Source organism: Dasypus novemcinctus, chromosome 16, assembly GCF_030445035.2.
Source record: "Dasypus novemcinctus isolate mDasNov1 chromosome 16, mDasNov1.1.hap2, whole genome shotgun sequence".
Classification (NCBI taxonomy): Eukaryota; Metazoa; Chordata; class Mammalia; order Cingulata; family Dasypodidae; genus Dasypus; species Dasypus novemcinctus.
The window spans coordinates 28,902,061-28,917,372 of NC_080688.1; the positions used below are offsets into that span (position 1 = coordinate 28,902,061).

Consider the following 15,312-nt stretch of genomic DNA (forward strand, 5'->3'; position numbering starts at 1 on the left):
AAAAGCACTCCTATAGAAAAAGGTTGAGTAAGTGATGGCACCTATACACAGTAAAATACAATATAGATGTAATAAAGGATTGGACAGCCTCTGCGGTTTCCAGTAGATATTATTAAATGGAAAAAAAGCCTTTCTGTGTAAGAAAGAAGGGAAAATAAGAAAAATATACAGATAACTTATTATCTTTACAAAAAGAAACTTGGGTGGATAAGGCAGAAAATAGTGACGGTGGTGGTGTGGGGCAATAGGCAGAGGGACATGGGGCAGCAGGCACTTTGTGTACCTTTTTGTGCAGCTTTGACTTTCAGAAGCATGCTAACAGTCTATATTAAAAATTAGAGCTGAAAGACTGAAATCAATGAACTTAGTTGTATTTCCACTGACCATTGTGATCACACCGAAGAAAAAAACAAAAGAATGAGCTAATCCAAGTAGTTGATGAGCGCCATTTTTCACTGTGTACCCATGCCTGAATGGGGAAGAGGGAAAATGGAAAACACACCCTGAACTCTTTTTAATAGGTTTGTTTATTATAACAGCATAGGTAATACAGTTCTGAAGCTAATATAGATATACTGTAGCATTCAGTGTATGAGTAAATGTTGTTGTTGTTGGAGGAAACATAAGGATGAATGCAGGATGGGAGAACAACCATGGGATGAACTGGAATTAGAGGTATCTGTTTGAACCAATGACTTACAAGCTATGTGTTTGTATATTGCTTATAAACATATATAATTTAGATTGCCTAGACTCAGTTTAATCTAAATTAACAAAATTTACACTAAATGTCAAAATTAACATCGCCAGTGAGAGTCACATGGACAACTGTGTGCCTCCAGAGATGATATCCTGAGAAGAACACATCACCCATCCAGCTGAGGAAACCATCAGACAAATCCCAAATGAGGAATGTTCTATTAAACAGACATGGAGGGGGAGAAGTCTGTATTCCTTAAAAAAACTCATTGCTATAAAAGGCAAAGAAATTCTGGGAAATATTCCAGATTAAAGGTGACTAAAGAGACATGCCAACTAAATGCAATTTCTACCCCTTGACTTGATCCTGTTCTGAGGGGGAAAACGTGCTAAGTACTTTGTTGGTTAAATTGACAAAATTGATGTGTGAGTGGAAGATTAGTTAAAATTGTTGTATAAATATTAAATTTACTAAAGCTTATAACTGAACTCTGGTTTTGTTAAGAGAATGTTTCTGGTGTTAGCGAAAGCATTGAAGTATTTGAGAGTAAAGGGCCCTTAAATATTTCAGAAAAACTTTGTGTACACCTGCACACAAAGCAGGGGGCAAGCAAGTACAAACGATAAAGCGAGCAGGGTAAAATATTAACAACAAATGAATCTAGGCCAAGGTGATACAGGCACTGTGTACTATTTTGCTTTTCCAGTTTTTCTTTAAGTTTGGCATTATTGACAAACAAAAAGATTTTTCAAAAACAATAGATTTCAACCTAACAAAAAGGCATCCAGAGGTTAAGCAGCAATAAATAGTAATAATTAGTGATTAAAAAGCAGCTTGAGATCTAGGTTAAGCAGCAATAAATAGTAATAATTAGTGATTAAAAAGCAGCTTGAGATCTAGTGGAACTAGATTTTAGTTTTAATATTCTATTAATATATTTATAAGGTTATTTACAATCAAGAATGCATTGACTAGTGACGCCAAGTCTATTCGAAACAGTCTGCTCTGAACTGATGAAAATTCGGGAATGCTGTGGAAAATAAGACCAGCATTAAAAAATAAAGAACGAATGGGAACAAATAAGAAAATGTAATGTGAAAAAGATTCCATTTGCTCTGGCAACAAATGTTAAGAGGTACCCATAAATAAACATAACATTATATTGGAAGTCTATAAGAAAATTTTAAAAACACCTTTGAAAAACAAAAATGATCAGATTAAATGGAGACAGAACAACTTCTTGAATTAGAAAACTCACTGTGGTAAAGAGTGCTCTCCAGAGGGAAAGCCTCATGAGGAGCAAATCAGACAGTGTGGGCGAGGTGAATAAGCCAGTGAAAGAGAAGAAGCAGCCCAGAAGCAGATCCGCAAGTATGTGAAAGCACGGTGTGATGGAGGTAACTTTGTGGGTTAGTGAAAGGATGGACTATTCAAAACAGCGTTTTGTGGAATTTGTTTTCCATATGAAAAAAATTATCCTTCGAGCAGTCAATTCCAGTTATTCTATATATTTAAATGTGAAGAACAAATTTTTAATTTTTTTAAAGGCCATCAGGAGAATATCTATATAAGTTTAGGGTTTGTAGGCCTGATGCACAGACCATACAGGAAATAATTGGTAGAATTACTGCTTTACAATAAAAAAAAAACTCTCTACAATGGAGTTACCATAAGAAAGTGAAGGGCCAAGTCACAGACTGGAAATGGATAATCAGTGTAAGCAACAGGGATTGTTATCAAGAATACATAAAGGGCTTGTTCAGATCATTAAGGAAAAGATGGTCTATTTAAGAAAAATGGGGCAAAGAAGTACCTGGGCCCTTCACAGGGCATATACCTTCGCAGATGAACTATCCCAAAGCAGATTAAAATGACCAAACCACCTTTGGAGGCCAGTGATGGAAGTGCAGCCTTCTCTCCTTTTCTCTGTTACTGAGCTTTCAAACTAATACTGTACATTCATGATTGCATTTATAGACCCACCAAGTGTTTAATATCAAACTGTGAAGACATTTCAGTGGTTAATGTTACATTACAAAATTTCGTAGGCCCAATCCTTCCCGGAGCACGAAAATGGTTTTCAGGTTGGAATGAGATTGGAAGGCATTGACCCCCGCCACCCGTCTGTATTCTGCGTGCTTTCTGTAGCCGAGGTAAGAGGCGATGCCGTTGTCCTGTGCTAATTGCACAGTGCCAGAAGGAGAATTCTCCAGAGAATAATGAATTTGCGCACTTTCTTTTGTAAACAAGCGCCAGTGCGTTGTGGATTTATATTAGTCAGTGTCAGGTGAAAATATATTTCCTAATGAATTTTTTCCCTTTTCTGGATGAAATTTCTAAGAAGTCCTTTATCAACTATCAGTTCCTCTTGACTTAACTGGTAAATAGATTTTACCTGGGGTTTATAGCAGTCAGTGACTCCCACAATGTTGCTTTTGCCTGTGAAAAGCTACATAATTATTCAAGTTTTAGCCAAACAAATGAGAAATGCATTTGAAAAATAGTTATGCATATGAATAAATTTATATCTGTGTTAAATACATAAGTATATGCATTTTATGAAAATTAAATGGAATGAAGAGCCATTAATAAAAGTTAATGGCTTAGAAAATGTAATATTTACTAAAATTTTAGATTAATAAGAGATCTCTGTATGTTTTTGATAACAATGAATGCAGAAGACACATTCATTTACTGATTGATTATAGCTATTAAACTTGTACTGATTGTCTAAAGGATGTGTTTCTCAGACTGATCTATTATTCCCTTTATTGAGTATGCTAGATCCATATGTTCAAGTTGAGATAAGGCCGTACCCACTTTGGGTTTTCTCTGTACTTTAGCTTATGCTTTCTTGGTATAAGAATCTAAGCTAGATAGCAGGGAACAGGGCTTTTGAAAAGAATATTGACAAGTATTGAATTAATAAATAAACTAGTTAATTAACAAATATATAAACTGGCCGCAGATTCCTAGATTGGGTAAAAAGGTACTTCACCCCCCCCCCCGCAGGATTAGATTGCCAAAAGACAGTGTCTGTTTTGTCAGCATTTTGTCTTATTCAGAAATCATTTATAAATTTGTTCCCTAATTAAAACCCATTTGGATGGAAGGATTGGGTCTTATATATTGATGGCACTGACGAAATATATGAATATTTTATGAATTTTTTGTCACTTCAAGTGCATGGTACTGAGGGACGACTGTAAACTTTGCATTTTGCAGGTGTGTGGTTACCGCCTGAGACTTCATTTCGATGGCTATTTAAGCTGCTATGATTTTTGGACCAATGCAGGCTCTCCTGACATCCATCCCGTCGGGTGGTGCGAAAAGAGCAAACATGAGTTGCACATCCCCAAGGGTAAGTCGGGATGCCGTTACCAGCCGGAAGTAGCGCTCGCTATTTCAGTTTTATCTGACAACGTGTCATGATCTATTGACAAGAAAGCCTGGTGTGAACTGGTTTCCAAATGGAAGATTTGTTCACAAAGAGTAGTAAGACTAATGTATTATCATTCTTAGATGTGAATAAATATCTTTAAAAGAAAAACATTGATGACTGTTAAAATTGCTTAGGTCAGATACTGTGGTAAGGTCCCTGGTATTAGGAAGGCATTTTATTTCACATAGTGCATATTAAACCTTGTTAGGGAGTGAAGAAACTCATGTTTAAATTATGGTTGAAATGTTTTATCGTGAGGAAACTCGATTCACTGTAAATCTTTTGTTTGAAAATTAGGAACCATGGGAAACTGGGAACTATGAAAGCAGAAAAAAATTTCACCATTTGGATGGGAATTAAAAACCCATCTTTGTCTTTCTGTATGTGCTAGAGGCACCTGGGACAGGCACATGCACCTGAAGGCCTTTTTCACTTACTGAGTGAAAGGGAGGCGAGAGTTTGGTGGAGCGAGATACCCCTGGGCCTGCTTCTTTGCTCACCAAACTCCTGCATGAGGTCTGCCTTGGGTGTTAAACCATTCGTGGCTGGAATCATTTTTAAAATGTCATTTCTTCTCAGTCATCACCTCGGGGTACCCTTGGGATCTATCCCTGAGACTGATGGCAGAGTCCCTTAGGGTTGCTGCATTTCCTGGAAGCTGGAATCAAGTCCAGGCTCTTGGGTTCCATGGCTCTTTGTGGAGTCCTCGCTGTGAGCATGCACTGGGGATGTAGCAGTGACTAACACAGGCGAGCCTCCACCTTCCTGGGGCTTTCAGGCTAGAGGGGGAGACGATGACAGCATATGCAGGGTCCAGCAGCAGGTAAGGGTAGACAGGGCTGCAGGGACATCCTTCCAGATAGCAGCACAGCCTGAGAGGAGGCACCGTGCGCTCTGGGTAAGCGCGCCGATCTCCCTGCTAGGGCAGCAGCGGGCTTGGAGGGGAGGACTGGCAAGGCGGCCAGTGTGGCTGGAGCAGAGACGCCGACGCCGACGCCGGGGCCGCAGGAACGGAGGCTGGAGAGCGGCCCAGGCCTCGCAGGCTGTGCAGGGAGGGTGACTTTCATTCTAAGTGTGACACCCCATCAGGACATCTTGATCAGGCCTACGGAGCTCCAGCCAGCACTGCATGAGCCACTCCAGACATGTGGATGGGAGGAAAGAGCACTTTTTAAGGGAGACCTGTGACATTAGGAAGAAGAAAGCTGGGGCCAGCCAGGGGTCCTAGGCTTGTGCATTTCCCATGTTGGTGGAACCCTGGATTGTTGCATCATCAGAACCTCTGAGGTCTCAGTGCCATGACTTTGTTAGGTGTGGGGACAAACTCAGAGACTCTGGTCTCCTCTTGCCCATTTTGGAAAGCCCTAATGGGAGATGACTCTGCCATTGAGCCACCAGGGTACCAATTCCATCTCTCCGTGAATATTAAACAGTTGTAGGGAGTGATGTGCACGGTGGGGCACACACTTGACAGTTCTGAATTTCATCCATTTAAACATTGAAACAATTTGGAGATGTTAATTTAAAGCTTTGTGGTTTGCTAAGGACATTGAGATTTGGGCAGAAGCCTGAAAAATAATAACAGCAATAATAAATTTCATATACATGTATTTATATCTTGTGGCTATTTTGAGTAATCTGTACTTTTGGTAGGTTATAGAAAAGATAAATTTGTTTGGATGGATTACTTGAAGGCCTGCAAATTGCAAAACGCTCCCAAGAAATTATTCAGAAGCAGAAATTCAGTAAGTATTTTCTTCCTTAGCATAGATTTTCCCTGAACTTAGCTTCCTTAAAATTCCTTGTACATTTTATTGCATTTTAATTCCTTAAGGAGTTAAGGGGGTTCTCAACTTCCTATGACTTTTCTCACTTAATTTTTCACAGTTTGCTGTGGGTATAGCTATATTTTTCTTTAAAAACTCCAGTTAGGTTAGGAAAGTTGAAAGCTTTGTGCTTAAAACCTGTTAAAATTTAATGTGTCTTTTAAAAATGTTTCCCCTTTAGCTTATAGTGAGTTAGTCTTTTAAAATTAGTTTTGTATTATGAAGCAAGTTGATCCTTCGGGCAAACCTTGAATGTACCCAGCCTAGATATATTTAAGTGTAATGCGCATGAGAGTAATGTTGCATATAGACTCAGAGGCGTCTTCAGGGGGTCCCGTATCTCTCCATGCTGTCTGTGCTTCCTGCAGCCTAAGAAAGCACCCACTGAGGGGAACCCGTCACCAGCCACCTCCTCCAGGCTCTCCGGGCTCTGCAGTGATGCTCAGACAGGAGTGGGGGGAGGGTGGGCATGCTAAAGAAGACCAGGACAGCTCTGCCCCCTGGGCGTGTCACACTGTGCAACACTCCTGACTTCTCATCTTGAGGTTCCTGAGCTGTGAAGTCAATGCTGTAACAATGGCAAAATCTATTTCATAGATACCAAGGAAGGGGAGGTGTAGAATTTTGACCTTGCAGGAAAGACATATAATGCATTAAAGGAAAACAATAAGCAGAGTTCAGTATAGGTAGTAAAGAGACAGAGAAATACCCTCTTTTTACCCCAGGTATTCTGGGTATACTTTCTCAATCACAGAATTGGCTAATTATCGCCATATGAATAGGGGGTTTTTGTTAAAGTGATACACAGATATTTTAAAAAGCACTTGTATTTTTTCAATTATAATTTAATTTAATTCATGGGTCAGTGTAAGTATTCCTTAAGTATTGAGAAAGCCACTATTTTCCCATCAAGTAATCAAATTAAATGATCATTTTGGTGATAAAGAGCATATCTTTACCACTTTTCCAAATCATAGTATTTGGAAACTATTTGAAAGCCTGTGGGGAGCAGAGGAAATTTATTTGATACTACTGTATTCAGTAAACACTGTGTTTTTTAAAATTAATCTAAACTACTCTAAGAACTGAAGAGGAAAAGTGAAGATATAAAAAGGGAAATAAAACCTACCTTCACAGCAAAAGAGAAGAGCACAAAATAAAAGCTAGTTTCCTGAGTCTTGGTTATGAATGGAAACTACCTACCAGATTGTTGGAATAGTCCTTGCCCACTTTTGCTGGTTTCATTCCTGCGGGTAAGTGTTGATACCCCGTAGACTTTTTCTGATGCTAAACATCATAGAAGTGTTGACGTTGGCTCAGTCCTGTTTGGTGTCCTGTTTCTTTTTGTGCCTCTTCCCCTCTGGTGCTGTGTTAGAATGGGCCAATACCTAAAGAATTTCAGGTTGGAATGAAGCTGGAAGCCGTCGACAGGAAGAACCCGTCCTTGGTGTGTGTGGCAACCATAGCAGATATTGTCGAAGATCGCTTACTAGTGCATTTTGACAATTGGGATGATAGTTACGATTACTGGTGAGACACCGATGTGCTGTTTTATTTTCATGTGTTATGTGCTTGGTGTTAAAGATCTGTTTCCATTCCAGTACTGTCCTTGTTCTCGCTGTTACAGTAACGAGTGTTAGGGATTTAGCGGTTGACTTTTCACTACCTTCTCTCCCATGTGCATTGTTGAATTAAAGAGTTGGAGAAATGCTTCCCCATCAGGAGAGGTTACCTAATGAGGCCTCATCTGGCTGACTGTGACCCCATCAGGCCACTTCACTCTCTTTTGTCTAGCTTGTAAGAGAAGCATTTCTGTGATGAGGAGGTTAATACAGCCTGTCACATTTTTAAAAGGGAAGATTTAGGGAGTGAATTATTCGAAAGCCTGTGGGGAGAGGAGGAAATGTATGCTGCGAAGCCATTAAACCAACATTGCATGAATTAAAAGAATTTTCTGGATAAAACCCTGAAATCTGGGAGTGGTTGTGGCAAAATTAATTTTTGTAGCACTTCTTCACGGTATGTGCTGAACAATCGACAAGTCACTGCCTGAGGCTATGACTCGTACAGGAAAGGTTTGGTGTTTTCTCTTTTGAACTAAGGAGCAAAGTATGGATTAATTGTATGTGTCCTAGGTACAGACATTCTGGGTTCTTTGAAAAGGAGAGTGAGGAAATATGCAATCTTCTGGAATCTGATAGGGCCGTCCTATTAAACTTTGGACTGGCCCATTAATATTTGTACTTGGCACTAGCAAGAAGAGGTATACTAAAATGTTCACTCTTATGGATATAACTGGCAGTTCCTTGTCAAATACACTTTTTAAATACTTTTTAAATTTCAAGAAGGTTATGTAAAAGTAAAGTTTGCTCCCTCAGTAAAATACAGAACTAAAAGTTAGTTTGAATTCTGTATAGATATAAAATAATATCTTAGGTATAAAACCGTATTTTCCATGTTACCTCTTAATATCCAGAAAGGTTGTAACTCATAGGGTCTTTGGCATTGTGAATGTGGAATCTAAAATAAAGCCCTGTTTTTGCAGGTGTGATGTTACTAGTCCTTATATCCAGCCTGTTGGTTGGTGTCAGGAGCATGGACGAACTCTGATACCACCCCAAGGTGAGTGGTCTGCCTAGATTTTCTTTGAGGTTATCCCTGTGTAAGTGGTGATGCTCTTTTCATTTATGTTTATGCAAACCACGTTCCAGAACAAGGCACATTGATACAAATACTGTGCGAAATGCTCTTGACCACCAAGTGACTCCAATGGCTGAAATCTGCAGCTTCCCGTAATGAAAGTGGATTGTGCTTATAGAGATGCATTAGGCAGCTATTAAAATGGAGTTGATATTGAGGGAATTTTATACAACTAAATGAGTACTATTGCTGGGGCTCAACATTTCAGACAAGCTATTTTCAATTACACATTTTATCTTAAAACTTAATTCATTAATTGAACCATAAGACTATTAAGTATACTTAAGAGTAAAATGTAGAAATGTAGGGATATAAGAGTGAGAATAAACTTGACAGTGAGTCTTCAGACTTGCGAGACTTTCTTCACCACACCAACTTAATGACTTAGCCAAACATTTAAATAAGAATGCCTTCTTGCTACTTTTTTTTTTTGTTTTCTCATCATGGAAATGTTAAGAAATATTGAGAGACTATCAAATCTATTTTTTATTTAAAAATGAATTAGATACAGTGGCTATGCAATCTTAATGTTTTTACAGCAAATATTCAATGAGACATTTATTTTCTTTAAATATAAAATGTTGAGGAAGAAATGTTAAGTCAGGGATATGCCATTCTAGAGCAGATCAGATATTTACCTATTAATTTGAATGATTCTGGAATTTTGCTGTTTTTTATCTTTTCTCCTCTTAACATAGAAAAATATGATTTCTCATTAAATTATTGAATTCAGTGGGAAAAAATCAAGAATTAAAAAGGATCAACAAAGCAAAACAAAAACCTTATAACCTCTTAAAATATCCTCTTAGTTCATAAAGGTTTCATGAAATGTATAACATGTAAAATTCTGGTTTTGACACATAGAGACAGATTTGGAGCCATTTGTCCTATTTCTCTGTAAAAATGGCTAAGGCTAACTTTAGAATAATGTTCTTTAAGATGAGATGATGCTTGTTAGATCTCTGAAAATGTAGTTTGAGTTGGCATGCCTGGACATATAGCAGCTCCCCTTCCTCCCACTTCTCCTCTAGTGATATGCCTTGTCTGTCTTTTGTTGTAGCACATAGGGAATTAATACTCAGAAACTTGCCATCATTGACATAACCAAGGATTGAGGGAACAAACCTCTCCTCCATACCCTGGATGAGGTCAAGGTTCTAAGGCCCTGCAGAAATGTGAATAGGAGACCACTTCATAGTTCATAAAATCAATAAAGTAGCAACAGAACTCAATCTAGGTTCATAGTCTACAGGATAGAATTGATTACTTACATAGTCAACATGTCGAATCTGAAGAGTGTTTCTTGTACACTGAAATTCTTCCTCCCGAGCCCAAATTCTTATGGGAAGTTTATTTTTTCTTATAAGTAGTAAATTCCTCATCCTCTCTCTTTTTAATTGAGATATACTTTGCATACTATAAAAGTAATAAAAATGTACACCTCTCATTTTAATATGTTCACAAGGTTGTGCAACCAACACCACTACTAACTAGTTCTGTACCAATTAAGCAGTTACTCCCGATTCTCCTATCCCTTGCAACCCCTGGTAACCACTAATCTACTTTTTTTTGTCTTTATATACCTATTCTGAATGTTTCATATAAATGGAATATATAGTATGTGGCCTTTTGTGTCTGCTTTCTTTCACTTAGCATGAAGTTTTCAGATTTCATGCTATAGAATGTTGCAAGTACTTCATTTGTTTTATTTCTGAATAATCTTTGGGTTGTTTCCACTTTTGGGCTACTATGGCTATTATTGCTATGAACATTCATGTACAAGTGTATGTGACCTTATGCTTTCAATTCTTAAGTATATATCTAGGAGTGGAATTGCTGGGTCATATGGTAATGTGATGTTTTAACAAGATCTGATGAACTGCCAAACTGGTTTCCAAAGCCACTGCACCGTTTTACATTCCCATCTGCAATGTGTGAGGGCTCCATTTTCTCCACACCCTTATTAACAAGTTTTTGTCTTTTTATTATAGCCGTCCTAGTGGTTGTGAAGTGGTATCTCATTGTGATTTTGATTTACATTTCCCTGATAACCAGTGATGTTGACCATTTTTTCCACGGACTTATTGATCATTTGTGTGTCTTCTTTTTGAGAAATAGCAATTGAAATTATTTACTCATTTTAAAAATTGGTTTGTCTTCTTATTGTTGAATTGTAAGCATTTTTATATGTTCTGGATATTAGACCCTTATCAGTTATATGATTTGTAAATATTTTCTCCTATCCTGTGGATTGTCTTTTCACCTTGTTGAAGCATAAAAGTTTTTAATTTTGGTGAAGTCCATTTTATCTATTTTTCTTTTGTTGTCTGCACTTTTGGTGTCTGAAAAACCATTGCCAACCTCAAGGTTATAAAGATTTACACCTATGCTTTTTTCCTAAGAGTTCTGTAATTTTAACTCTTCATTTAGGCCTTTCATCCATCCATGTTAATTTTCACATATGGTGTGAGGTAAAGGTCCAGCTTCATTCTCTTTCATGTGGATATCCAATTGTCCCAGTACCATATGTTGAAAAGCTCTTCTTTCCCCATTGAGTGGGATTAGCACCCTTGTTGAAATCAGTTGAACATAGAAATATGGAATTGTTGCTGGAGTCACAATTCTATTTCATTTATCTTTATGTCTATTTTTATGCCAGCACCATATTGTCTTGATTACTATAGCTTTGTAGTAAGTTTTTTTTTAATAACAAAGCTCCTTTTATTTATTTTTAATTTATCTGTTTATTTTTATTATTATTATTTATTTCTCTCCCATCCCCCCTGTTGTCTGCTCTCTGTGTCCATTTGCTGTGTGTTCTTCTGTGTCCATTTGCATTCTTGTCAGTGGCACTGGGAATCTCTGTCTCTTTAAGTTGCATCATCTTGCTGCCTCAGCTCTCTGTGTGTGCGGTGCCACTCCTGGCAGGCTGTGCTTTTTTCACATGGGGCGGCATTCCTTGCAGGGTGCACTCCTTGCACATGGGGCTCTGCTATGTGGGGGACACCCCTGTGTGGCAGGGCACTCCTTGCATGCATCAGCACTGTGCATGGGCCAGCTTACCACACAGGTCAAGAGGCCCTGGGTTTGAACCTGGACCTCCCATGTGGTAGGTGGATGTTCTATCACTTGAGCCAAATCCATTTCCCTGTAGTAAGTTTTCAAATCAGGAAGTGTGAGTCCTCCAGTTGTGATCTTTTTCAAGATTGTATTGGCTTTTCTGAGTATCTTGGATTTTCAGATGAGTTTTAGGATCAGTTTGTTAATTTCTACAAAAAAGCCAGCTGGGAATTTTGATAGGGATTGCATTGTATTTGTAGATCAAATTCAGAAATACTGTCTTCATAACAACATGAAGTATTCCAATCCCTGAACATGGGATGTCTTTCCATTTATTTAGGTTGTCTTTAATTTCTTTCAATGATATTTCAGTTTTCAGTGCATAAGTGTTTTACTTATTTTATTTATTCCTACGTAGTCTATTCTCATTTATGCTACTATAAGTGTTTTCTTTATTTCATTTTTGGTTTGTTGATTGCTGGTGTATAGACGTACAATTGATTTTTGTATATTGATCTTATTCAGTCTTCCTGAACTTGTTTATTTGCTCTAATAGTTGTGGGTTTTATGTTTTTTTTTTTTTACTCCTTAAGATTTTCTGTATACAAGGTCCTGTCACCTGCAAATAAAGATAGTTTTACTTCTTCTTTGCCCTTTGGGATGCCTTTTATTTCTTGCCTAATTTTCCTGGCTAGACCATCTAGTATAATGTTGAATAGTAGTGGCAAGAGTAGACTTTCTTTTCTTGGTCTCATCTTAGTGGGGAAGCATTCAGTCTTTCACCATTAGGTATAATGTTGCCTGAGTTTTTCTTCTTTTTTTATTATCTTTTTTAAAAAAAGATACATAGATCACACAAAATGTTACATTAAAAAATATATGAGGTTCCCATATACCCTACTCCCCAAACCCTCTGCTCCTCCCATATCGACAATTTCTTTCATTAGTATGGGACTTTAATTGCATTTGATGAGTATATTTTGTAGTACTGCTACACAGCATGGATTATAGTTTATACTCTCTCCCAGTCCATTCAGTGGGTTATGGCAGGATATAGAATGTCCTGCATCTGTCCCTGCAGTATCATTCAGGACAACTCCAAGCACTGAAAATGTCCCCATATCATACCTCTTCTTCCCTCCCCTGCCCTCAGCAACTCCTGTGGCCACTGTCTCCACATCAATGATATAATTTCTTCCATTGTTCTAGTCACAATAATTCCACAGCAGAATACCAATAAGTCCACTCTCATCCATATTTTATTCCTCCATTCTGAGGACCCTGGGATGGTGATGTCCACTTCACCTCTAAATCAAGAGGGGGGTTAGATCCCACATGGCTGATGGATGGGATTCTCCAGCTTGCAGTTGTAGACTCCTGGTTCCTTGGTGTGGTAGTTGACCATCCTCCTTGTTAGCTAACCTAGGTAAGTCCAACAAACTGGAAAGTAGGTTTTACAATGCTGCTGAGGCTCAGGGCCCAGCTGGCATATGGACAGTCCAGGGATTAAAGTCTCCTGAGCTTACACCAACCCCATTGCCAACCACAGGTTCAATAAAAGTGACAGAAGAGGCATGTGTAAAGAAGTCACATCTGAGTCCAACTTTATCACACTCAGGAGCACAAATTCCAAAATAGGGCCCACTGGCATGGCCCACTAGCAAGGCACTGAACTCCAGAGCCATCTGCCATGACCATAGGACCTGGGTGTCTCTGTAGCCCTCAGGAGTACCACTACCTGGGGTTGTATCTACTTTGTCTGTCTCTGAGATCCCACTGAGACATGCATAAATGCAACCCCTCTGATAACCTTCCAACTCATTTTGAAGTCTCTTAGCCGTATAAACTCATTTGTTTTTACTGTTTCCCCCTTTTATTCAAGATCTTTTTTCTGGTTGCATCACCAGCTCATGCTTGGTAGTAATCCCTCAGTGCCAGGGAGGTTCATCCCTGGGAATCATGTCCATGCTGGGGGGCAGGTAATGCATGTATATGTTGAGTTTGGCTTAGACAGTGTATCTGTGGGTTTTTGTAATGCCTTTTATCAGCTTGAGGAAATCCCCTTTTATTTTGTTCGGTTTTTTCTTTTTACTATCATGAAAGGGTGATCCTTTAGTAATAATATTGTGTTATTATATGGATTGATTTTCATATGCTGAACCAATTTCTATTTCTGATGTAAATGCTTGTCTTTGTGCATAATCTTTGTTATATTTTGTTGGATTTGTTCTAGTATTTCAGTGAGGATTTTTGTTTCTATATTCATAATCTCATACAAGGAACCTCTGAGCAAAAAATAAGGTGAAAGCAATTAAACCTTTGCTCTAATAAATTTGCTTCACACTTGTGCCAAGTAATGATCAGGCTGGCCTATCCCTTGGTGTGAAGACTTACTGATATTCTATTCATGAACTATTGTGATTAGTCATCAAAGAAAATGTGGCATTGGTGTGGAGAAAGTGGCCATGGTGGCTGCTGGGGGTAAGGAAAGGGAGGAAGAGATGAGATGCGGGGGAATTTTTGGGACTTGGAGTTGTCCTGGGTGGTACTGCAGGGACAGTTACCGGACATTGTATGTCCTCCCATGGCCCACTGGGTAGACTGTGGGAGAGTGTGGGCTATGGTGTGGACCATTGACCATGAGGTGCAGCGGTGCTCAGAGATGTATTCACCAAATGCATTGAATGTCTCATGATGATGGAGGAGGTTGTTGTTATGGGGGGAGGAGTGGGGTTAGAGGGGTGGTGGGTATATGGGGACCTCATATTTTTTGAATATAATATTAAAAAAATAAAGACAAAAAAAAATTTGTAAGTACAGGAAAAAAAAAGTGCAGCAGAGGGATAGGCCTTTGCTGACTAGATGGAGGGAAGGAGGAGCCACAGGTCGCAGAGGGGGTTGTAGAAGCTGGATCACAGAATGCTGTGTTTCAGGTAGTTCACAGATAGCAGTTTAAACATTACATCTTTTTAAAGGAAAACCAACCAACTAGCCCCTATGACAAAGCCCATTGCTAGGACTGCATAGTAAATATCTGTTTTTTTTTCTCAGAGTTTGATTATGATAGAGGAGAAAGAGAAATTAAGCATTTTCTATTTGAATAATTTGTTACTGTTGGTAATTTGGCTCCACCATTTGCTAGCTGTAGTTATTTTACTGAAAGTGAATTTATGTTTTGAACATTGTTTTATGCCTGAGGATTTTTACATTAAATTTTATTTTGTGATTGCAATTACATCGTTGTCAGAAAAAATATATATTTGTACAAGTGTGTGTGTGTTTGCGAGAGATGACACTTCCAGAGCAATTAGTGCCTGCAAGTAGAACAGCATGTACTAATCTTTATAGTTGCCCCTGCACTATGCCAAAATTCTCTTAGATTTCCAATAGAAGAATGTCTTCAGAGAAAAGCATACAGCTCAGTTTTTAAAACATATCATTTTAAAATGTAAAGTTGCTTTACACCAATGTAAATGTAATACTCTATCCATTATCTTTCCAGTGAAAACTTTAAAAAATATGGCAGAGGCCATCTATTCCTTCAGGAGAAGCAATCTGCTGGAATTTTAGTTGAAGCTACAAAT

General features: G+C 38.4%; 1 protein-coding gene across 2 annotated transcripts in view; it reads left to right on the plus strand.

The window, feature by feature from the left end:
• Window positions 1–15,312, plus strand: part of L3MBTL4 (L3MBTL histone methyl-lysine binding protein 4) — a 492,971-nt gene that overhangs the window by 176,852 nt on the left and 300,807 nt on the right. For both annotated transcript variants that reach the window (XM_004466967.3, XM_004466965.3), the window contains 5 exons: window positions 2,749–2,853; window positions 3,926–4,061; window positions 5,796–5,887; window positions 7,344–7,498; window positions 8,514–8,590. In XM_004466967.3, the coding sequence (XP_004467024.1) occupies window positions 2,749–2,853; window positions 3,926–4,061; window positions 5,796–5,887; window positions 7,344–7,498; window positions 8,514–8,590 (565 nt within the window). The remainder of the gene's footprint in view (window positions 1–2,748; window positions 2,854–3,925; window positions 4,062–5,795; window positions 5,888–7,343; window positions 7,499–8,513; window positions 8,591–15,312) is intronic.